At 42.6% G+C, this 19,661-nt stretch overlaps 1 protein-coding gene across 2 annotated transcripts; it reads right to left on the minus strand.

The window, feature by feature from the left end:
* Positions 1-1,219: 1,219 nt before the first annotated feature.
* Positions 1,220-18,491, minus strand: Tmem170a (transmembrane protein 170A). Of its 2 annotated transcripts, none has more exons than XM_003472022.5 (3): positions 18,204-18,491; positions 8,319-8,489; positions 1,220-4,596 (listed from the first exon to the last, which is right to left on the minus strand). In XM_003472022.5, the coding sequence occupies exons 1-3, from the start codon at positions 18,334-18,336 to the stop codon at positions 4,466-4,468; spliced, it is 435 nt and encodes a 144-aa protein (XP_003472070.1). In that variant the 5' UTR covers positions 18,337-18,491; the 3' UTR covers positions 1,220-4,465. The 2 variants fall into 2 exon arrangements, with proteins under 2 accessions (XP_003472070.1, XP_005004656.1); XM_005004599.4 differs by having other exon boundaries at positions 8,388-8,489; positions 18,204-18,488.
* Positions 18,492-19,661: the final 1,170 nt, after the last annotated feature.

A 19,661-nucleotide genomic window follows, 5' to 3' on the forward strand; every position in this document is an offset into this window, starting at 1 on the left:
GAAACCCTTCTCCTGGCCCTGGGTGCAGCTCAAGCACAGGTCACCAGGATAGGACCAGCTTTGTGTTGTGTCAGATAAGAGATTAAGAAAAAAAAAAAAAAACAAAAACAAAAACGGCCAGCAGGCCAAATCCAATTTTAAAAACACGTCCTGTTTGCCATGAAGGGTTTTATATATATATATATATATATATATATATATATATATATATATATAATCTAAACTAGTTACACGCTGGGTGGCGCGGTGCTTGGCATTTGAGAGGTCCAGTGGTCAATCCCAAGCACCTAAATCAATCAATGATAGTGAGCGGCTCAAGATAAGATTTCTAGCTTCTCTTGAAAAAACAGGAAAGTCTGGCAATATTGGGCTCATAATTCCACAAAACAGAAAGAGGCTGAAACCAAGCAATGACTGGCTCCTTTGTTCAGGGCCCCTGAGGCTGATACTCCTAACCCCTCCCTGTGACATCCCTAGTTTGTTATCACTTCCACCTTGACCATTATTTAGGGGGTTTCCCTGGCCTTCATCTGCTTTCCACTTCTGATCTTTGGTTTTCCTTAGAAACTGAAAGTTTCTACCATGTTGTGTCATAGGGGTTCCTGGCTGAACTCTGTATGTATCCTGTTGTTCTTCCTACTGGGGATGCTAGAAACCTCTTGACATGATTGATACTGTCTAAATGTACATATCTGTGTAAAATTATGAAGCTGTAAGTGCACTGTACTCAATTTTAAAAAAAAGAATGAATGGGCTGCTGTTCTCTGCAGTGTCAGGAACGGTGGCAGCCATTTTATGATCATGAGGTGAAGGACACAAATTAAACAATCTGCTTTGCTGAGATGGCAAACCAGAAAGAAATTATGTCATTGAGGGCATTAAATTAGCTAAACAGATGGACTTACTACTGAGATCAAATTTTTACACACCATTACCAGTATTTAGCCATCATAGTGTAGAATCGTATGAACCCTTCTCTTTGGAAGTTGGGCATAGTGCCACTGTAATCTCAGCACTGTAAGAGACTAAGACAGGAAGATCACTGCAAATTCAAGGCCAGTGTGGGCTACACAGTGAGTCCAAAGCAGGCCTGAACAGCAAGAGCCTGTCTCAAACAAAAAAAAAACAAAAAACAACAAATTGAACAGTTACTAAAAAGGCTTTATTACAAAAGATTAAATCTTGCTGGCCACTGACAAAGAAATGTAGTTCCAACTCACAGAGTTTAAAGTAATTCTTTATTGTTAAACATTTACACTAGAATTAGAAATGTCAGTAGAAAAATAAAATTTAAATACTTTTCTATTGTACAAAGATTTGATCATTTTGACTGTAGCAGTTAGTGAAATAACCTAACACAAAAAAGCTGATTTTGGTCACCACCAGCCTTACAAAGTGCACAAAAAAGAAATGCAAGTTCCTGGCAGGACTTTCTGCGTGTGGACGGCTGAGCGCACCAGGGCTTCACACTCCGGAGGCGGCTCCAGGGACCCGGAATGTAACTCGAAGGAGGGTAGTCAAGGCGGCCACGGAGGAAATTTTAAAACTGAACAGACGTAAGGAGGATTTGCACGAACTATTTCCTCACTGCTTTAAACAGTTCGTGTTTTTTGCTGCAAAAAAACAACAGCACAGAGAGACATCTTTCTCATGTGCTATTCACTGTGCTTTTGTATGAGAAATAAAGCTTTTCACAAAATGCTTTTACTCCCAAATCCTACCAGAGAAGCAAGAAATCGGCTTTTATGGTTGAAGGCTGCCTCCCCTCTCTCCTAGAAGGAAGAGAGGCAGGGAGAGAAAGTGAAAGTGAAAGGAACAAGGGCCAGTGGAAGCAGAGGCAGGAGTGGGCGCTGCCTCTCTTAAAAAAGCTGGCAAAAATCTCAAAAAAAACCATGTAAGATAAAATACTAAACACAAACGCCATTATTCTCCCATCTGACCAACCGGCATCTGAGACAAGAAAGAAACAAGGGGGGGGGGTGTGCAGAAGAGAGAAAAGCAAAGCGGGACACATCCTCCAGTCATCACTGCCACTTTCTCCTTGAAAACATTTCAAGCTACACAGCTCAGCGCAGAGTCTATGCACATTTATTCACACAAGAACGCTTCACAGAGTGGGATGGATGAAACACTCAGTTCAGTAACTCCACGGTACATTTTAAAGAGTTAATAAAACATATCAAACATCAAACAGATGCAAACAAAATGCATACGATTTCTTACCCTCTTTGTTTTTTGTTTTATTTTTTTGAGGCAGGATCTTGCTATGCAGTTTGGGCTGGCCTTGAACTTGCTTTGTAGCCCAGGCTGGTCTCACAATGATCCTCCTGCCTCAGCCTCACCAGTACTGGGATTACAGGTGTGCACCACCACAGCCGGCTTTTTCTTACCTTCCAAAATTCATAAATTTCTGTCTCTGGACTCAAAATAAAAATAACCTTACATTTGCATCATGGATCAATATAGTCAAAAAATTTCAGTGGGAGAGGGGCCCACCAACTACAGGCACCATGTTTGAATTGTGAGATTATATCTAAAATAATGTTTTAGGTGAGGAGAATGCTAATAAAGAGATGATCAAAATCATTCCCATAATAAAGGCTATAATACTACATTTCTTAAATAAAGGACACTGGGCTGCACCTTAACTTTCTACCAGGTCTAATGTCAGTGTCATTATGCTGAGTGGGGAGCTATCAGGAGGAAATGTCCAATTAATTTTGCTGATCTCTTTGTAATTTTTCTCTATAATTTATTTCTCCACAATTTTCTTTGTAACCTTCTCTGGCAAATTGGTTCTGGCTACTTTTAATCAGAAGCCAGAGTGTATATTGTACAAATGGAATAATTCATCTCCATGTAACCTTAAAGGTTAACCTTAATCTCATAAAAAAAAACTTGTCTTTAAAAATATTAATCACCAGAAGCTAATTACTAGAGTTAATTAACAGATAGCAACAACAACATTGATTGTAGTCTACATGAAAAAGCTTAGGTGGCAAAGATCAAATTCCTTCATTTTTCCAATCCTTTCTGCTTTGAAGGTCACAGTTTTCAGGCCTTCCAACACATAAGAAAGTTAGGCAGTAGGATAAAAAGTAAAATAGATAGGAAGTGAGTTTTTAAAAAGCCACTGGCATTTAACTCCCTTTAATGATATAAATTCTCTTGAATAAAAATGTAAAGGGCAGCGTGGGGCTATGGCTGAACATGAAGTGTCAGGCACTTTCTGTGGCTGAGCCTGAAGTCCTGCAGGAGCTGAAGAGCTGCCCCCAGCAAGCGCGCTCCCAAGGCGGCAGTCGGTCCTCCCACTCAGCCGCACCTCGGCAACTTCTCAGGCGCTACCTAAAAAACAGTTACTAAGAAAAACTATTAACAGAATGTTTGAAGTGTCTTATCTGTGCTCAATATTCAGGGAGTATCCTAAGCAATATAGCTTAAAAATTCCACATCAAACTCCTGAATGATGGTATGTATGTTTCTAACCCTAAATAAATAGAATTAAAAATACAGTAAAAGGTGGCATGGGAATTCTTTTATTTTTGTGGTGCTGGGGATTGAGCCAGCCGAGGGCCTCAAGCATGCCAAGCAAGTGTTTACCACTGAGCTACATCCCCAACCTGGCATGGATATTCTTTATAAATAAATCTTAAAATTTAACCATGTGTGATGGTGTGTGCTACTTAAGAGACTGAGGCAGAAGGATCACTTGAGCCAGAATTGGGACCACACTTGCAACATAAGACCCTGTCCCTTAAAAAGAAAAAAAGGGGGAAAAAACCAACTCAGCTAGCTTATTTCGATCAAACGTACACAACAATAAATTCATGTATCTTAAAATCTGTTGAATAATCAGAGGTAAAGACAGTTTTCTGTAAAATGTCCTGTTCTCAGTAGTTACCTGCTTTTTAACAGTGGCCTAATTATATTTCACTTCCTTCTCCTGCTCTATTTCACCAAATCTGTTCTCAAAGCTACACTCAACCAATACCTACCTATTTTTCCTACTTGTTGTACTTCAATGTAGCAAAAGAAGAGTTTGCCAAATTTTAATCAAGATGAGATTAACTAAAGTTTTAGTACAGTATACTTTGCTCACGTGAAATAAACCAATATTTTCTATAGTTTCTGAAATATGAGATATTACATTTTCTCACAAAATATGGCAAATCCCAGTGCAACGGGGCCAGCAGAGGCACTGGCTTGGCGTGGTTAAGGGTACAGGAAACTTCTGAAATGGAAGCTCTGCAGAAAAGAAAGCCACAGAAACTTGTTTTGGTTTGAGAATGACAGGAGTCTGCAAGCTCTTCGACAACTGCAGCTTCAAACTGCAGAAGGGGCTGACTGTCATATTCTTCATCCAGCAGCTTCCCTCGGAGAGCTAAGAAAACACTACATTCTGTAACATCTTCTTTCTGAGGATTCTATAAAACTTAGGTTCCATTTCACAGCATAGCAGTGTATGCTACAAAGTTGCTAAAATCCGCAAGAAGGAGACCAATACTACACAGAAGGTCTGTCCCGTGCCCAGAGTGAGGGCTTCGAAGGGTATCATCTGCTTCCCCGCCGCTCGGTAAACTCCGGCAATTGCAGCACCTGGTTCCAGATTCAAGGGTGTTAGGACGGAAAAAGTCAAGGTTAACAAAATCATGAACACAACACCCTTAAAATTCTACTACATGGAGAACATTCAAGCTTTTTCCCTTTACAAGTGAAATGTTACAGAAATGTTTTGTTCCCCTATTCTTTCTGCTGAGTAGTTTTAAAGTATTCTTTGTATGCTTTGCAGATAACTGAAATGAGCTTTTCTGATTTGATTCCCTGAAATTGAGTCTCCTAATTTACTGAGTAAAATAATCTAGAGGTAATAATATAGATGACAAAGATAATTCGTACATAGCCTGCCCACGAACTCAAAAACATCTCTTTATTCCCGCGCCAGTTAGCTCCATGTCTGGCATCTGAGAGGTGCCTAATACATTCTTAGTAAAAAAAAAAAAAGTCGATTTTCTGAGTCTGAGTAAAAAATGTTCCATGCCAAAGGGAATTCTTGCTTCACCTTCTAGTGTATCAGGGTTCCTTTCAAGAAAAGGAAAGAGTAGCCAGTGTGGTAGGCACTCCTATAATCCCAGTACCTGGGAGGCTGAGGCAAGAGGATTGCTGTGAGTTCAAGCCCAGCCTGGGCTGTGTTACACAGTGAACTCTAGGCCAGCCTGAACTGCATTAAAGCTGTTCATTCAAAGGACCCAAGGTGCCTTTTCTGTTTTCTGTCATTAACTGCACTAGTCACTGTAACTTCCTGGAAATCAAGGTTTGTATCTATCCAAAAATCCACCTGCATTGCTGTAAGTATTCAGCACCAAACCAAGACAGTTCACACATCACTACTTTGAAAAAGATTCACATTTCCAGATGACCATTCCCACCTCACAATGCTCTAAACAAAAATCTCCTTAGTCACTGCTCATTCATTCAGGTATTTACTTTTAGAGCGCTTCTATGTTGCTTTTTTTTTTTTTTGAAACAAGGTCTTAAAAAAAAAATGAAAAAAAAAATTTTAAAAAAAGGGGCTGGGGATTTAGCTCAGCAGCATAAGCGCCTGCCTTGCCAAGCAGGCAGTCGTGAGTTTGATCCCTGGTACCAATAAAAACGAGAAAGACCAAAAAAAAAAAAAAAAAAAAAGAAACAAGGTCTTGCGTTGTAGTTCAGACTGACCTGAAACCCCTTGGCAATTCTTGCTCAGCCTCCCGAATGCTGGGATTACAGGACTGTGCCACCATGCCTGGCTCACTTCCATGTTTTATAAGGTGTGGCCCTATTCTAAAGGTATTCGGAATCTAGCTGGGGACACAAGATAGAAACGGATTTTAGTAATGCAAGGTAATACATGGTGCTTCAATCGAATGTCCACATGGCATGCAGCACAGCAGTGAAGCACGTGCTTAGCACATTCGAGGCCGTGGGTCTGATCCCACAGATCGTAAATAATGCCTATGCATTTTATAAAGTGATATGAGTACATTAACACACTTTAACAGTAAGGAAGAACAGCTGGGCATGGCGTACTCCTAGCTTTCTGCAAGGCTAAGGCAGGAGGACTGCAAGCTTCAGCCCTGCTCTATTAACTTAGAAAGGGAAGAGGAAAAAAGGAAAGGGAGGGGAAAAGAAGAGAAAGGAAGGGAAATGAAGAAACAATGAACAACCCTCGGCTGGCTCCTACTCACAGTGGCTTCTGATGTTTCTAACATCTGAAAACACATGTTTCTTTGGGCCTATCTATAATTTAGCCCCCGTAAAAGAGTGGGTTGGGTAGAAAGAAGTTTAAGGAATCTGAACTACACCCTAAAGTGGGATCTGGATGATGGAAAGAAGGAAACAGCCCAGCAGAAGACAGCAAATGGCAAAGCAACAAGCTCAATTCTAGAGCCTTAAAGACAGAAACAAATGGAGATTCGTGCATCAGTCCCATGCGTCAGGTGTGAGTACTTCATAGGTGCACGCTCACTCGGTCGTTGCTCAGTGGTGGGCAGTGGCAGCGCCATCCTTGTATTATGGCGGGGAAAACTGAGGCAGGTCCTAGGCCCCGTAATTCAGTGTGGACACTGAAGCAGAGGTGTCTAAAACAACAGCAGGTGACACAGGTAGAACAGAGAGAAAAATGGGCACCACAGTGCATGGCTGCAGTCCCAGCACTTGGGAGGCTGAGGCAGGAGCACCGACTGCTGTGAGTTTGAACCCAGCCTGGACTATGTTACAAGTGAGTTCAAGGCCGGCCTGAATTACATAGTAAGACCCTGTCAAAACAAACAAACACAAAACACTGAAAAAAACAAATCAATGAAAGGAGAACACAGAGAAAGTCAGACATGTCTCAGAAACAACTCAAATGGAGTTTGAGCAATGGAGATTTCTGCTTGAAGCTCAAAGTTTAAACTCACAATAAAAAAAACCCCCACATTAGTATGCATATTACATTTCTATGTTTTATGAATTTAATTATGTTTAAATATATACCTAGTATACACACCAAAAAGCAAATTGTGATTTTTAATATATATAAAATTTTTGCTTGCTTATAATTTTTCTACATATAAAGTATACTCACTTACATGTAAGTATGTCTTAAATATAACTTAAACTTGTTATTGTCCCTGTAATTATGTCCTGTGACATAAACCAAAAGCCAAAATACAAAAACAGAAAACGTTAAAAATAATTTAAGAGACCAGAGATACAGTTCAGCGGCACAGTGCCTGCCTGGCAAGCATGAGCTTATTAAGTTCGATCCCTGGTACCAAAAAAGAAAAAAAAAATTTAAATGATCAAGATACGATTTATATATGTACCACTTCCCCAAAACAAATGTTAACTACTATTTATCACAAACATACACTGATTTTTAAAAAGCTAAGGAAATACTAATATCTATATTATTCCAGTTCTACATTAATTTTTTTCTTAATCAGAAAGTCCTCAGGCAGCCGGTGTGGTGGCCACTAAGGAGGCTGAGACAGGAGGACTACAAACTCAAGTTCAATGCCAGCCTGGACTACATAGTGAGATCCTATCTCAAAATACGAAAGTTCTGAGGCCCTGGGGTGGGGGCAGACGGCAATTCCCTGAACACAATCAGGTATTTTTTCTCTTTTTTCTCCTTAGGACTTGAAACCAAGGCCTTGCACACGCTAGGCAACTACCACTGAGTAAGCAGGCATCTCCTGAGCCCTCAAATCAGATGCTTTTCTAAACATGTATTTTATTTCAGGGGGCATTGCTAGGGCTTGCATGCAGAGCCTTTGCACTGAGGTGCATCCTCAGGCTCTTTTTTTTATTTTGAGACCAGGTCTTGATAAATTGCTTAATTGCCTGGGCAGGGCTCAAACTTGTGATCCTTCTGCCTCAGCCTCTCACAGTACTGGGAATAGAAGCATGTGCCTGGCTAAGAATCCTTATTATTAGAATTATTCTTTCATCCTTAAAGTAACTACACCTCAATGATAGAAATAATTAATCAACTATTTTGCAATGCCACAGTTAAGTCTTGGCCAAATTAGAAAGGAGCACTGCTTTCAAAGAAGACAGAGACTTTTCTTTCCCAGTGGCCTGTCTCACAAAGCTTAATATAGACTAAAACCTGGCTCAGGAAGCCAAAGAGATTGGCCAAATAAAAGGGGCTTAGGTGTGAGAAAAAGACTAATACATTTAAAAATAGGACCTGTGGCTTTTATTAATCCCTCTGATGTATTTCTAAAACGAGTCCTGAAATGAACTGAGTAGTCACATCAATGTTTTTGACTGGTATTTAATGTCTAACATACTTGTCAAGATTCCAGCAGTAATTGGTCCCACGATGCCCATCAACAGGATGCTTACAGACATGAACCTACCATATTTGTGATGTCTGAGGGTGAAGAGGGCCAGTAATCCAGCAGGGACGTGAAAGAACAGAGAGGACACCAGTGCCCACAGGAACACGCCATACCACATCTCTGTGGGGGGACAGAAGGACAGGCTGTGGTTATTCTTTAACACAGTGCAATCCTCGAAAAGTGGCCTTCAAGCCCATTTGGTTCATTTTCAGACTGTTTCAGTTACACAGATGGGTTCAACAGTCAAGTGTGCAAACACTGCCAGGTTTAGAGTGGCCAGCAAACTATGCACAAGCACTGCCTATTTTTTTGTTTTGGCCTTGTTTGGGTTTTTTGAGACAAGGTTTTGCTATGTAGCCCACACTGGCCTCGAACTCACAGTGATCCTTCATGCTACCATGCCCAGCTTCACTGCCTGTTTTATATATAAAATGTTGTGGCTGTGGATTAAGACCCATATATACAAAAACTTCTTTGAACCCATCCTTGTTTACTGAGGTTACCACCTGTCAGCTTCCCAACTATAAGAGCAGAGCTGGTTAACAAGGACAAAGACTACATGGCCCACAAGCCCTAAAATACTGGCTTTCTGGCCTAGTTACAGAAAAAGCTGACCAAGCACTGATTATCTACCTTTACTTTCCAAATGAAAGGAAGGTTTGCCAAGATCTATAAAACAAACAAACAAACAAACAGCCAGGCACAGTGACGAACACCTGTAATTCCAGATTGAGAGGCTGAGGCAGGAGGATGGCTATTGAGTTCACAGCCAGCCTCGACTATATAGCAAGTCTTAAAAAGCAGTAGGGGGCTGGGGGTGCAGCTCAGTGGTAGATCACAAACTTAGCACCCCAAGACCCCTGGGCTCAATCCCCAGCCCCACAAAAAAAAGACATAAATAATTTGCTGATTGACAAGGTACTATGCAACTGATAACTATTTTCTTGCCTTTTTGATTATTCAGTCTTTAAATTGGAAAACCTGTACAGTTCTTTCTACAATCATTTTAATGATCCAGTAAACATCAAACCATCACCTCCTGTTAGGATATCAAAGCTCCTTAAGATAGGAAATAAACACCAGAAACTAGAAATGTTTGGCTTAAAGGCAACTTAGAAGAGCTGAGTCCTATAAAGAATATCTATTCACTTTTTTTGTTTGTTTTTTGAGACAGTCTTGCTTTATAAGCCAGGCCAGCCTTGAATCCTCAATCCTGCCTCTATCTCAGAATGCTAGGATTACAGGTATGCACCACCAAACTCAGCTCTACTCATTAAAACGGCTGAAATTCAGGCGTTAATTTTGCTTTTGCTTTTTGATGTTGAGGATTAAATTGTGGGCCTCATGCAAGCATATTAAGAACACGCTCTACTACTAAGCTCAGAGCCACACTCCCAGCCAGTGTTAAAGTATTTGATCACCAACTGCGTATACAAAGCTATGCACGAGCCACCCATTAAAACAATACCACCCCGCCTGCATGGGACTTTACATCTGCCAAGTGGGAGACATGGCATTTTTCTTTTCTTTCCTTCTTTCTTTTTTTTGGTATTGAGGATCGAACTCATGACTGCATGCTTGCAAGGCAGGCGCTTATGCCACTGAGCTAAATCCCTGGCCAACATGGCATTTTTCTCCAGTGAGCCTACGCAAGCGTGCAGGATCCTAAGACAGCTCCTCAGCTATTCACATGAAAGAATGAAGGGGACAGATCAGATTAAGCCCTGTCACCCTGGGCAAGGGGTGGGGAGGGAAGGAGCAGGCAATCTTACAGATCAGCACCCAGCTTAACCCAGCAGACTTCTCTACATGCACTGCTGCCATTTCCAGCAGGGGACATTTTGTGGGGAGGGCTGCCCCACCTGGCAACACCTTTCTTCCCAGTGTGACTCTGAAAATATCTCTATATTTTGCCCAATGTCCCCCAGGAGATGAAATTGCCCTGATTAAAACCCATGGGCTTTACTGAAGCAGAAAGGTTATAAGCACAATGGCAGTTACAGCTATGTGGGGTCACATTAAGGGGGCTTTGCCCACACCAAGGACTTGGATATGAAAGCCCCAGACATACCTTCCAAGCTCCTGAGCAGTGTGGGGTTATGAGGACATCATTTCAAAGGCCCCACCCCGTACTCCCAGTCAGAACACAAACTACTGGAGGAAGCCACCTTTCTAGAGGGTAATTTGGAAGTCAAATGTGTGTGTCCCAGGCTGGTCTCGAACTTACAGCTATCCTTCTGCCTCTGCCTCCTGAGTGCTAGGATTACAAGAGTGTGCTACCATGCCCGGCTTTATAGCATCAGTTATAATACTGCTGAGCTATTTTGATAGTGTTTGGAAAATTCTGTCTAAAAACACATTTAAAGCCGGATGTGGTGGCACATACTTGAAATTTTAGCACCCGGGAGACTGAGAAAGAACTGCTCTGAGTTTGAGGGCAGCCTGAAGTCATGCAATATGGAATATAAAGTGATTAAATATATTCATATCCCAGGCTTAAAAATTAAACATACTATTTATATGGAAATACAACCTGGCATACTGTAGATATAAAACTAATACATACATATACTACTGTTTCTCCTCCACCAAAGAATAAAAGCACCTTTCCAGTCAGTAGGTACTGCTGCTCCCTAGTAAAAGTGCACCTGTTACAGTGCTGACGCCCAGGAATCCCTCCCACCCAGGCAGCCTGGCATCTCTGGCTAAGGACCCCTGTATCACCCACAGCCAGCTCGCCCCCAAACCTCAGTAGGCATCATGCAATTCCCTTCCAAGGCAGAAACATCATCTCCTTCCTGTAATTCTTGCCAGCCATTCCCCAGATCACTGAGACCCTGACCACCCTAACAACCCTAACACCTGCTCTGTAAAACAGTTCTGCGAAGCACCAGAAACACACCTGCCCAGCAGGATGGTGTGAACCTGTCTCCAAGAATTAAGGACAATCACCACCTAGCTGCTGTCCGACACTAAGGCAGGACCAAAAAAAAAGAGAAACAAAGAAAACGTAACAAAAAACACTGTACATTTAAAACACTGCAGTTTCTATGACCCAGCCAAAGTCACCGGAAGTGACTGGTACCAGCATTCCCTTGGTTGAAGTCAACCTCTTTTCTATCCAGACCCATCACACTCAGAATTCCTCAGGGATACTCAAAGGCCACAGATTGGCTTGAGAAAGTAAAGAGCAGGAACCTTAACTGAGAAACAGGTTGAAACAATTCAAATTATTTATCTGAAGAGAGAAAAAAACTGAACTCATACCTATAATATGCTACTACATTTCTGGGGTGTTTCCACTGCCTCAAGAGAAGCATAAATGTTCCCTGTTCCAGGAAATACTGTGCCTGTCCTTGAGGGCCTGTCCTTTGTTTCTTTGTGTACTTTTTAATTTCTGCCTATAAAAACCATACCTGTGCTTCTTACTGACTAATCCTGAAAATTGTTTTTCCATGCAAACATGCTACAGTTAGGGTGGGTTAGCTTGTCTCAGCTTTGGGAAACCCCTAGGACTCTGCCCCATGACAAGGCCACGGAGATGAGCTACAAAACTGAGCCTGGGGCCCTGGGACAGGGCTTTGTGCAGGAACTCAGAGCACCACTGGAGAATGCTTTCCTTTTGGCTGCCCCAGATAGCGAGGCTTCATTAATGGGCTGGTAACTTCCAGAAAAGCAGGGCAGGACACGTGAGCCACCCAACTGCTGTGGGTGACGTGTATGGTTCAAAATTCATGCTAAATCCGACAGCCTGCAGCCTTGTAAGAGCAAGAGATCTGAACCTCTTGATACCTTTCTCCACCCTGTGAAAACACAGCACGCAGGCAGCCATTGGAAAGCAAAGTAAGGAGCCCTCACCAGAAGCAGGGCAGGCTGGTTCCCAGATCTCGGATTTCCAGCCTCCAGATCTGAGAAAATAAAGGTCTACTTTGTGGTACTTTGTTATAGCCAACTGAACTAAGGTGACAGCGCTCAGCCTCCAGATCTGAGAAAATAAAGGTCTACTTTGTGGTACTTTTTGTTATAGCCAACTGAACTAAGGTGACAGCGCTCACCAGCTCCCCCTTCCCTGGAAACATAGTATCGACCAGGAAGGTTACTAACCCACATCTTAACCTGCCTAAACGCTTAAAAGCCAGTTTATAAACAGGATCTGCCGCAGCAGGTTGGCACTGAGAGTTTCAGAGAAGAGAAGCACACTGTTGTTGCCCCCTATGACCCTGAGCCACATCCATTAGCTACTGCTGTGCCTCTGTAGTTTATATAGCACTACTTAAGCTGCTTCAAGTAGGACAGCAAGGCTTTATTACATTAGATGAGCTGTGCAGTTTATAAAAACACTTCTCACACAGTTAAGATTATTACAGGATACTAATAGCAAAGACAAACTCAGATGTATAAATGCTTTTTTAGAAACTAAGTGATTTTCCTTTAATCTACTGCACGTTAACCTGCCATCTATTTAATGGCTATTTATCGATCGTCACATAGTGCTTTTCATTTCCCCGGCTCAACACAGAGCCCAAACTATTTGTCCGAATAGCTGACAGCACTTCTTTGTTCTACTGCTTTCAAATCAAGTGCATTATCTTTAGCTTTGTTCACCTTGGCAGCTACATCGGTCCATTTTGCTGCTCTGGCAGGAAGTTTTTGGCCCACAGTCCTGGAGGTAGAACGTTCGTATTGAGGCCACCTCTAGTGAGGGAGGGTGATAAGAGGTACTGAGGGACCCAAGCACTTGTTTCAAAAAACCCACTCGCACAGAAACAACAAAGGTACTGATACATTCATGAGGACTCAGCCCACGTGACCTGATCATGCCTTGAAGGTGAAAGGCACATCATGTCCCTGTGACCAAATGTACATCACACAACTGATCAGTAATAGGATTATAATGAGAAATGAGAGTGAACATCATGGTACAAGGGGCGCCCAAAGCTATCCCCACCTGTGAACTGCTGCTGCGCATGGCAAAAGGGACCTTGCAGATGTGAGTATATTAAGGAGTGATCCCAGGTTTTCCGGCTGGACTTAATGTAATGCCAAGGTCCCCTGTGTAGAGAGGCAGAAGTCAGGGTCAGACACGAGGACACTAAGCTGCTGGCTTTGAAACAGAGGAAGAGCCACAAGCCACGGAATGCAGGCAGCCTCTGGAAGCAGGATAGGCAAGCACACTGCCTCTTCCTAGCGATTCCAGAAGGAACTCAATCCTTGACACCTTGGTTTTAGCTCAGAGAGACCATTTACAATTGTGACCTCCTAAACTGTAAAGTAACAAAAGCTGTGTTATTTTAAACTGTTAAATTTGTAGCCTTTTTTACCATCTTCCCTTGGGAACCGGGGATCAAACCTGGTTTTCACATTGAGCTACATCCCCAGTCCATCTTTTTTGTAATTTTATTTTTGAGATGAGGCTTCACTAAGTCATTAAATTGCCCAGCTGATGTGAACTTGAGATCCTCCTGCCTTATCCTCCCACAGTGCTGGGAATACAAGTGTACACCCTCATGCCTTGCTAATTAGTGGTAATACAGGAAAAATAGCAAACTAATGCAAACACTGAGAATTTATTCATTCATTAGTCAAACATTTACTGAGCACATTCTACATGCCAGGCACATCAGTGAAAACAAAACGAAACAGAAAGACCCAAAACCTCTAAGAGTTAGCATCTTAGTCTTTCAAACTGTTTTCAGAGCAGGGTGTGATGTCAAATGCCTATAATCCCAACTACTCAGGAGGCTGAGGCAGGAGGACAGTCCCAGGACTTGGTCTCAGGATTACTAACCTGTTGGTGCCTCTCTTGATGCCACAGGTGGCCTGCCTCCCCTCATAAGTCTCTTGGTCCGAGCTTTGACACATCCTGTCGGTGTGATCTGGCCTCCATCTACTCTCTACACAGTCAGGCAGGCAGTCAGTGCTACTGGGTATAGAGTTTCTTGTTGGGGTGATGAAAATATTATCAAATTGACTCTGGTGATACCTGTACAACTCTGAAATATACTCACAACCCCTGGGTTGTAAGCTACAAAGTTAAGTCGGATCATCCTTTGTTAAAACTAATCAAAACTGCCCCGCTAGGCTCTGACCTCACCTCTTCCTTTCTCCCTTGCCCACATATCCACCAAGCACGGTGGATATTTCTCTTTTCTCAGTTTTGAGTTAAGGTCTCACTGTGTAGTTCAGGCTGCTCTTGAACTATGTAGCCCAGGCTGGTTTTGAATTTGTGGTGATCCTCCTGCCCCAGCCTCCTGAGTGCTGGGATTATACATATGTGCCACTACACCTGGCACATCAGATGTTTCTTCAAACAAACTCCTCTTTCAGAGCCTCTGAACTTTGAGACAGTCTCACTAAATTATTCGGGCTGGTCTTGAATTTGCGATCCTCCTGCCTCAACTTCCCCAACGGCTAGGATTACTGTTGCATGCTACCACACCCAGCTGATCTTTCTTTTTTGGCTGATCTATTTTTGATTCTAGTAACAGCACAACCAGGACATTACTGGGCTTTGTTTGATTTGTCACAAAATACACTTGACAATGCTTAGTAAAATTTGTATCTTCAGAAATGAATGTTATTCCTAATTCCAAGATCTTCTTTCCTGGTGTTGAGATTTGCTAAAAATGACAAAGAAATACAAACAATTTGGAATAAAGAGGGTTAAACAAAAATCTAGATTTCTAAGTTGCAGATGCAGGGCTTTATTTTTTATTTTTTCCAGTACTGGTGATTGAACTCATGACCTTGCACTTGCCAGGCAGGCATCTATGCCACTGAGCTAAATCCCCAGCCCTAAATGCAGGGTTTAAAAAAAAAAAATCAATCCAAAGCTTCCTGGCAGATAAACCACAGAATGTTTCAGAGCAATGATTTTGTGATAATGAGTTGGCATAAACTGCCAGTAACCTTTTTCCTGTTGGTCCAAAATAGAAACAATGCCAGATTCAGGACACTGAATGAAACTCTTTTTATTAGCAGGCTTGGTGGCTCAAACCAGGTCAAACTTCAGCCACCTATTGTATCCAGCATTCCAGCTAAAGATGGGAGGGTATGTGTTCACCACCACATCCCAACTGACTGAGGGTAAAGGTCAGGCTTCGTCAAATGCATACTTGCTGAATAGTGACCCCTGTTAACCTTAAATTATACATCCACAGAAGTAACGGCAAGCTCAAGTACACCTTGTAGTTTAATATTTTTAGAATTTCTAAAAGCAAAGTAATTCCCACAGGAAGAGCTTCTTTATTGTGACTTATTAAAACTATCAGCCCAGACCCACTTATCTTAATCTTTTCTTTAAAAGGAGCTAACGATTAGGTTAAAAAGAATATTCAATTCTAAAGTATCACCTCACATGACTTTTAATTACGAAGGGATGACGGTATCCTTCAATGGACAGATCTGACAGATACTATCTTCATCACAGGACCACAGCTAATATTATCAAGAAAGGTTCAGACTGACATTAACTATCTACTGATGTGATTCACAGTCAAGTGGAAAATATCAACTACCTAGGGCACATTCTCACCAAAAATGTTTAATTCATCAAATCATGGAGAAGTTGATAAATCTAGGTAGAACAGTTTACAATTCAATTGGCTTACATTCTTAAAAAAAAAAATCTCAATCTCAATAAATTGAAACAAAAATTGAAATCTGTTCTACATTAAATGAGACTAAAGAGACATAACTAAATGCCATGTATGATCCTTTTTGTTTTTTAGACAGGGTCTTGTCATGTAGCCCAGGCTGGCCTCAAACTCAGTTGTCCTCCTGTCTCAGCCTTGAGTGCTGGGAGCACTGGTGTGTACCGTCATGCCCAGCTCATGGTCAGTGATCCCTGATTAGATCCTGAAATAAACGTGCATGCATTTACGTAGGTAGTGGTATTGGAGACTGAGCTCAGGCCCTCTACACTGAGCCATACCTCCCAGCTTTTTTTATCCTTTGGACCAGGGTCTCTCCACATTGGCCAGGCTGGGGATCCTCCTCCCTTACCAGAGTGCTGGTATTGCAGGCATGACCACTGCAACCTAGTTAGATCCTTGAATTAAAAAAAAAAAAAAAAAGTGGGGGGAGGACACTACATGGCCAATTGGGAGAAAGATCTGTATGTTAGAAAAATTACTCTATCAATGTAAAATATATTAGGATTATGATTTTGTGAGTATAATAGAAAACAGCTGTTTTTGAAGACATATGCTCAAGTAGTAGGAATGAACTGCCCTGACTTCTGCAACTTCCTCTGAAAGTTCTTTGCAGAAAGTTAAAATGTAACGTAAATGCATTGCCATGCATGCACGGGTGTGTGTGTGTGTGTGTGTGTGTGGACAGAAAAAAATACGTTAAGGTCAATGGCAGACCAAATATATGATGATGAGCCCATAAGATAAAATACCCTAGGTGTGTGATAGGCCACAGCATTTGTGTTAAGTACATTATAATGTTCCCCCAAGGAAACCACCTAATGAGTCCAGGTTGTTAAGCAATGATTGCCTAAACAAAGCATCTGGATATTTACTGTAGTTCTTTTCTTTTTTTTTTTTTTGCAAAGTTTGAAAATTTTCCAAATAAAGAATTAGTGGAGGGGCTGGGGATTTAGCTCAGCGGCATAAGCCCCTGCCTTGGAAGCAGGCAGTCGTGAGTTCGATGCCTGGTACCAATAAAAAAAAAACGAAAAAGACAAAAAAAAAAAAAAAAAAAAAAGAGTTAGTGGAAAAAATACAGAGAATGTTTCACTTTTCAGTCATGGTCACCAGAAAGCTGAATACTGAACTTTTATCATTGTCATTGTGATCCTAATACTTTTTGAAACTTGAGCTGCCAGGTTGCCATTTCAGACATGATTACAAGCTAATATTTCATTTGCCCTAACACAGTTATTGCCTGATCAGCTACCTGATAAACTTGTGCTAGAAGATTCCTAGGCAGGTGATGCACAGCAAGTCCCAAGTGTCTACTGAAAGGCGCCTGGCAGTCACTACCCAGTGGATAGAAAATCACGTAGCAAAGATTGCAGTCAGCAACCCCATTTGCCTTCTCTAGGCATTCTCTCAAGGCCCACTTCTCTCACTAAATCAAGGTATCAGGGCCCTAACCTCCCCCTTCAATCGCCATTAGTCCATATTTTGGTCTGTAAAGGTCTCACACAAATACCTGTGCCCTCCCTTCAAAGCCTTTATTAATCTTCCCACAAGAGTTGATCTCTCCCCAACGTTTTAAGTATGGATAGTTTTACTTTGTTGCTTTGAAAAACCAGTCTACCGGGCCCATCAGCAGTTGGAAGTGGGGGAAACGGGAACTAAGGAGAAGCTGTGTCCAAGGTCCTGTGGTGGGTGATCCCACAACAGGTCTCAGAGAGCAACTGCTAGAAAGACGAGCGGCAGGGGGCGGGTCTGGCTGGGGTACCGGCGATAAGCAGACTGGGTTACCAGCATGGAGGGTCGGGACACAAACTAGAAACAAAGGAGATGTCAATTTTCATCGCTGTTCGGCCAGGTAGGGATGACCCCAGCCGAGGACAGGCACCGTCCTGCGCCCCAAACAAACCTAATAGTACTCTGAACCCGACCGGTTGGGCAATTCCAAAGGGCGACACCAGCCCCTTTAGCTACCCAGTCCAACCGTGGCTGCTCTCTCCGATCACAGCCCTCCCCCACCACAGCAGGATCGAGCCGGCCAGCTCCCGGGGTTCTGCAAAGAAATGACCAGAAAAGGCGTTCTGGCCAAGAAGCCGGAACTGACCAGCAAGAGGGGCGCGGTTTCCCAAACCGCCAGCAAGGGGCAAAACGCTCAGTGCGCAGGCGCGGGGCGGGACAGGGCCGGTACCTGGGAAGGAGCAGAGAGAAGTAGAGTTGGGGCACAGGGTCCCGTTGCCCACTCGTGGCACAAGCTTCAGGCTGAGGATCTGCTGCAGGAGTCCGGCCGACCCCTCGCTGCCTCCGCTCCCCTCGCGCTCCATTCCGTCGCCATTCACCACAGAAAGATGAAGCGAGCGCGCCCGAAGTGCTACACAACCTGCTCCCCACACCTACGCCGCCTCAGCGTCACGTTCGTCCGGGGCCCTTCTTCCTCCTACCCCAACGGAGCTGCCAACGGATAGTCTCATCTTCCAATCACAGGGCGCCGTACACGCATGGGGCGGGGATAGAGTTATTCCCGCCTCTGACGTTGCGTACGACTCGTAAAGGCCCAGGCCCCGCCTCCCTACTGGCTACGCCCCCTACTGGAGGAGAGTGTACTGCGGCTTTGGGCGTGCTCAGCTTTTTCTCATTAACCCCTCGCATAAGAAAGTAGGGCAATTGCGTGGGCCGCATATGAGCCCAGATACAGATTTAAAATGAATGTGGAGAAGCACCGATGGGACAAGTTTGTGGCGTTGTTTCGCCTAGGATTGGAGCCCAATGCTGATAAAGGAAACAGGAAAGTTCTGTGTTTAAAGCTGACCATGGTGGAAAGACTCCAGTGTCCAGTGTGGGATGCAGAAATGAGGCTGTGTGCATTTATGCTGTCCTTGGGCCTACTTCGTCTTATTTATTTATTTTATTTATTAATGACTATTATTCTTTTATTTATTTTCACTTGGGCCGGGGCCAAGAGAGTGCTCATTCATCATCTCTGGGGCTACTTCACTATAAAGAAAATGAAAATTCAAGAGGTTTCAGTTCAATACTGAAAAACTGGATCATATTTGTTTGTTTGTTTTTTGTCTTTTTCTTTTTTATCGGTACCAGGGATAGAACTCAGGACTGCACACTTGCAAGGCAGGCGCTTATGCCGCTGAGCTAAATTCCCAGCCCCGATCATGTATTTTTATATCTTCTTCGTTCAGAGATGCTGTTAGTATGAAAGGCATAGAGACAAAGAATAAGCGAATAATAGGCAAGTTCTCTAAAGAGAAGTTACCAAGGATAATAGCTTTCAACAAAGTCCAGGAGATAAAGTGTCTGATGGTGGATAATAATAAATCTTACTGGTTACTTTATGTGTTACCAAGAGAAAGTGTAGCTATATATTATCTAATTAACCCAAACAATTCAATACAGTTATTTATAGGTTTATTTTATGGGTAAAACTGATATTAATATAAGAGAAGCTATACCAGGCATGATGATACATGCCTGTAACCCTAGCTGCTTGGGAGGCTGAGGGAGGAGAATTACAAGTTCGAGGATACTTAGCAAGATCTTGCCCCCCCCCCAAAATGAGAACACTGGATATATGACAGAGTTGTAAAACTCATACCTAGTGGAAGTTACATACTCAGTTCGATCCTCAATATTGATA

This window comes from Cavia porcellus, unplaced genomic scaffold (assembly GCF_034190915.1).
Source record: "Cavia porcellus strain 051 isolate PalLab524CR breed Dunkin Hartley unplaced genomic scaffold, mCavPor4.1 scaffold_4, whole genome shotgun sequence".
NCBI classification, from domain to species: Eukaryota; Metazoa; Chordata; class Mammalia; order Rodentia; family Caviidae; genus Cavia; species Cavia porcellus.

Excerpts from the sequence above, each read along its gene's own strand:
- Tmem170a (XM_003472022.5), bottom strand. The coding sequence starts at position 18,336 with ATGGAGCGCGAGGGGAGCGGAGGCAGCGAGGGGTCGGCCGGACTCCTG. Across the intron at positions 8,490-18,203 it reads TTCTCTCTGCTCCTTCCCAG|AGATGTGGTATGGCGTGTTC; the intron begins GTACCGGCCCTG and ends GTCCCCCCACAG. Across the intron at positions 4,597-8,318 it reads TACTGCTGGAATCTTGACAA|GTGCTGCAATTGCCGGAGTT; the intron begins GTATGTTAGACA and ends ATCTGGAACCAG.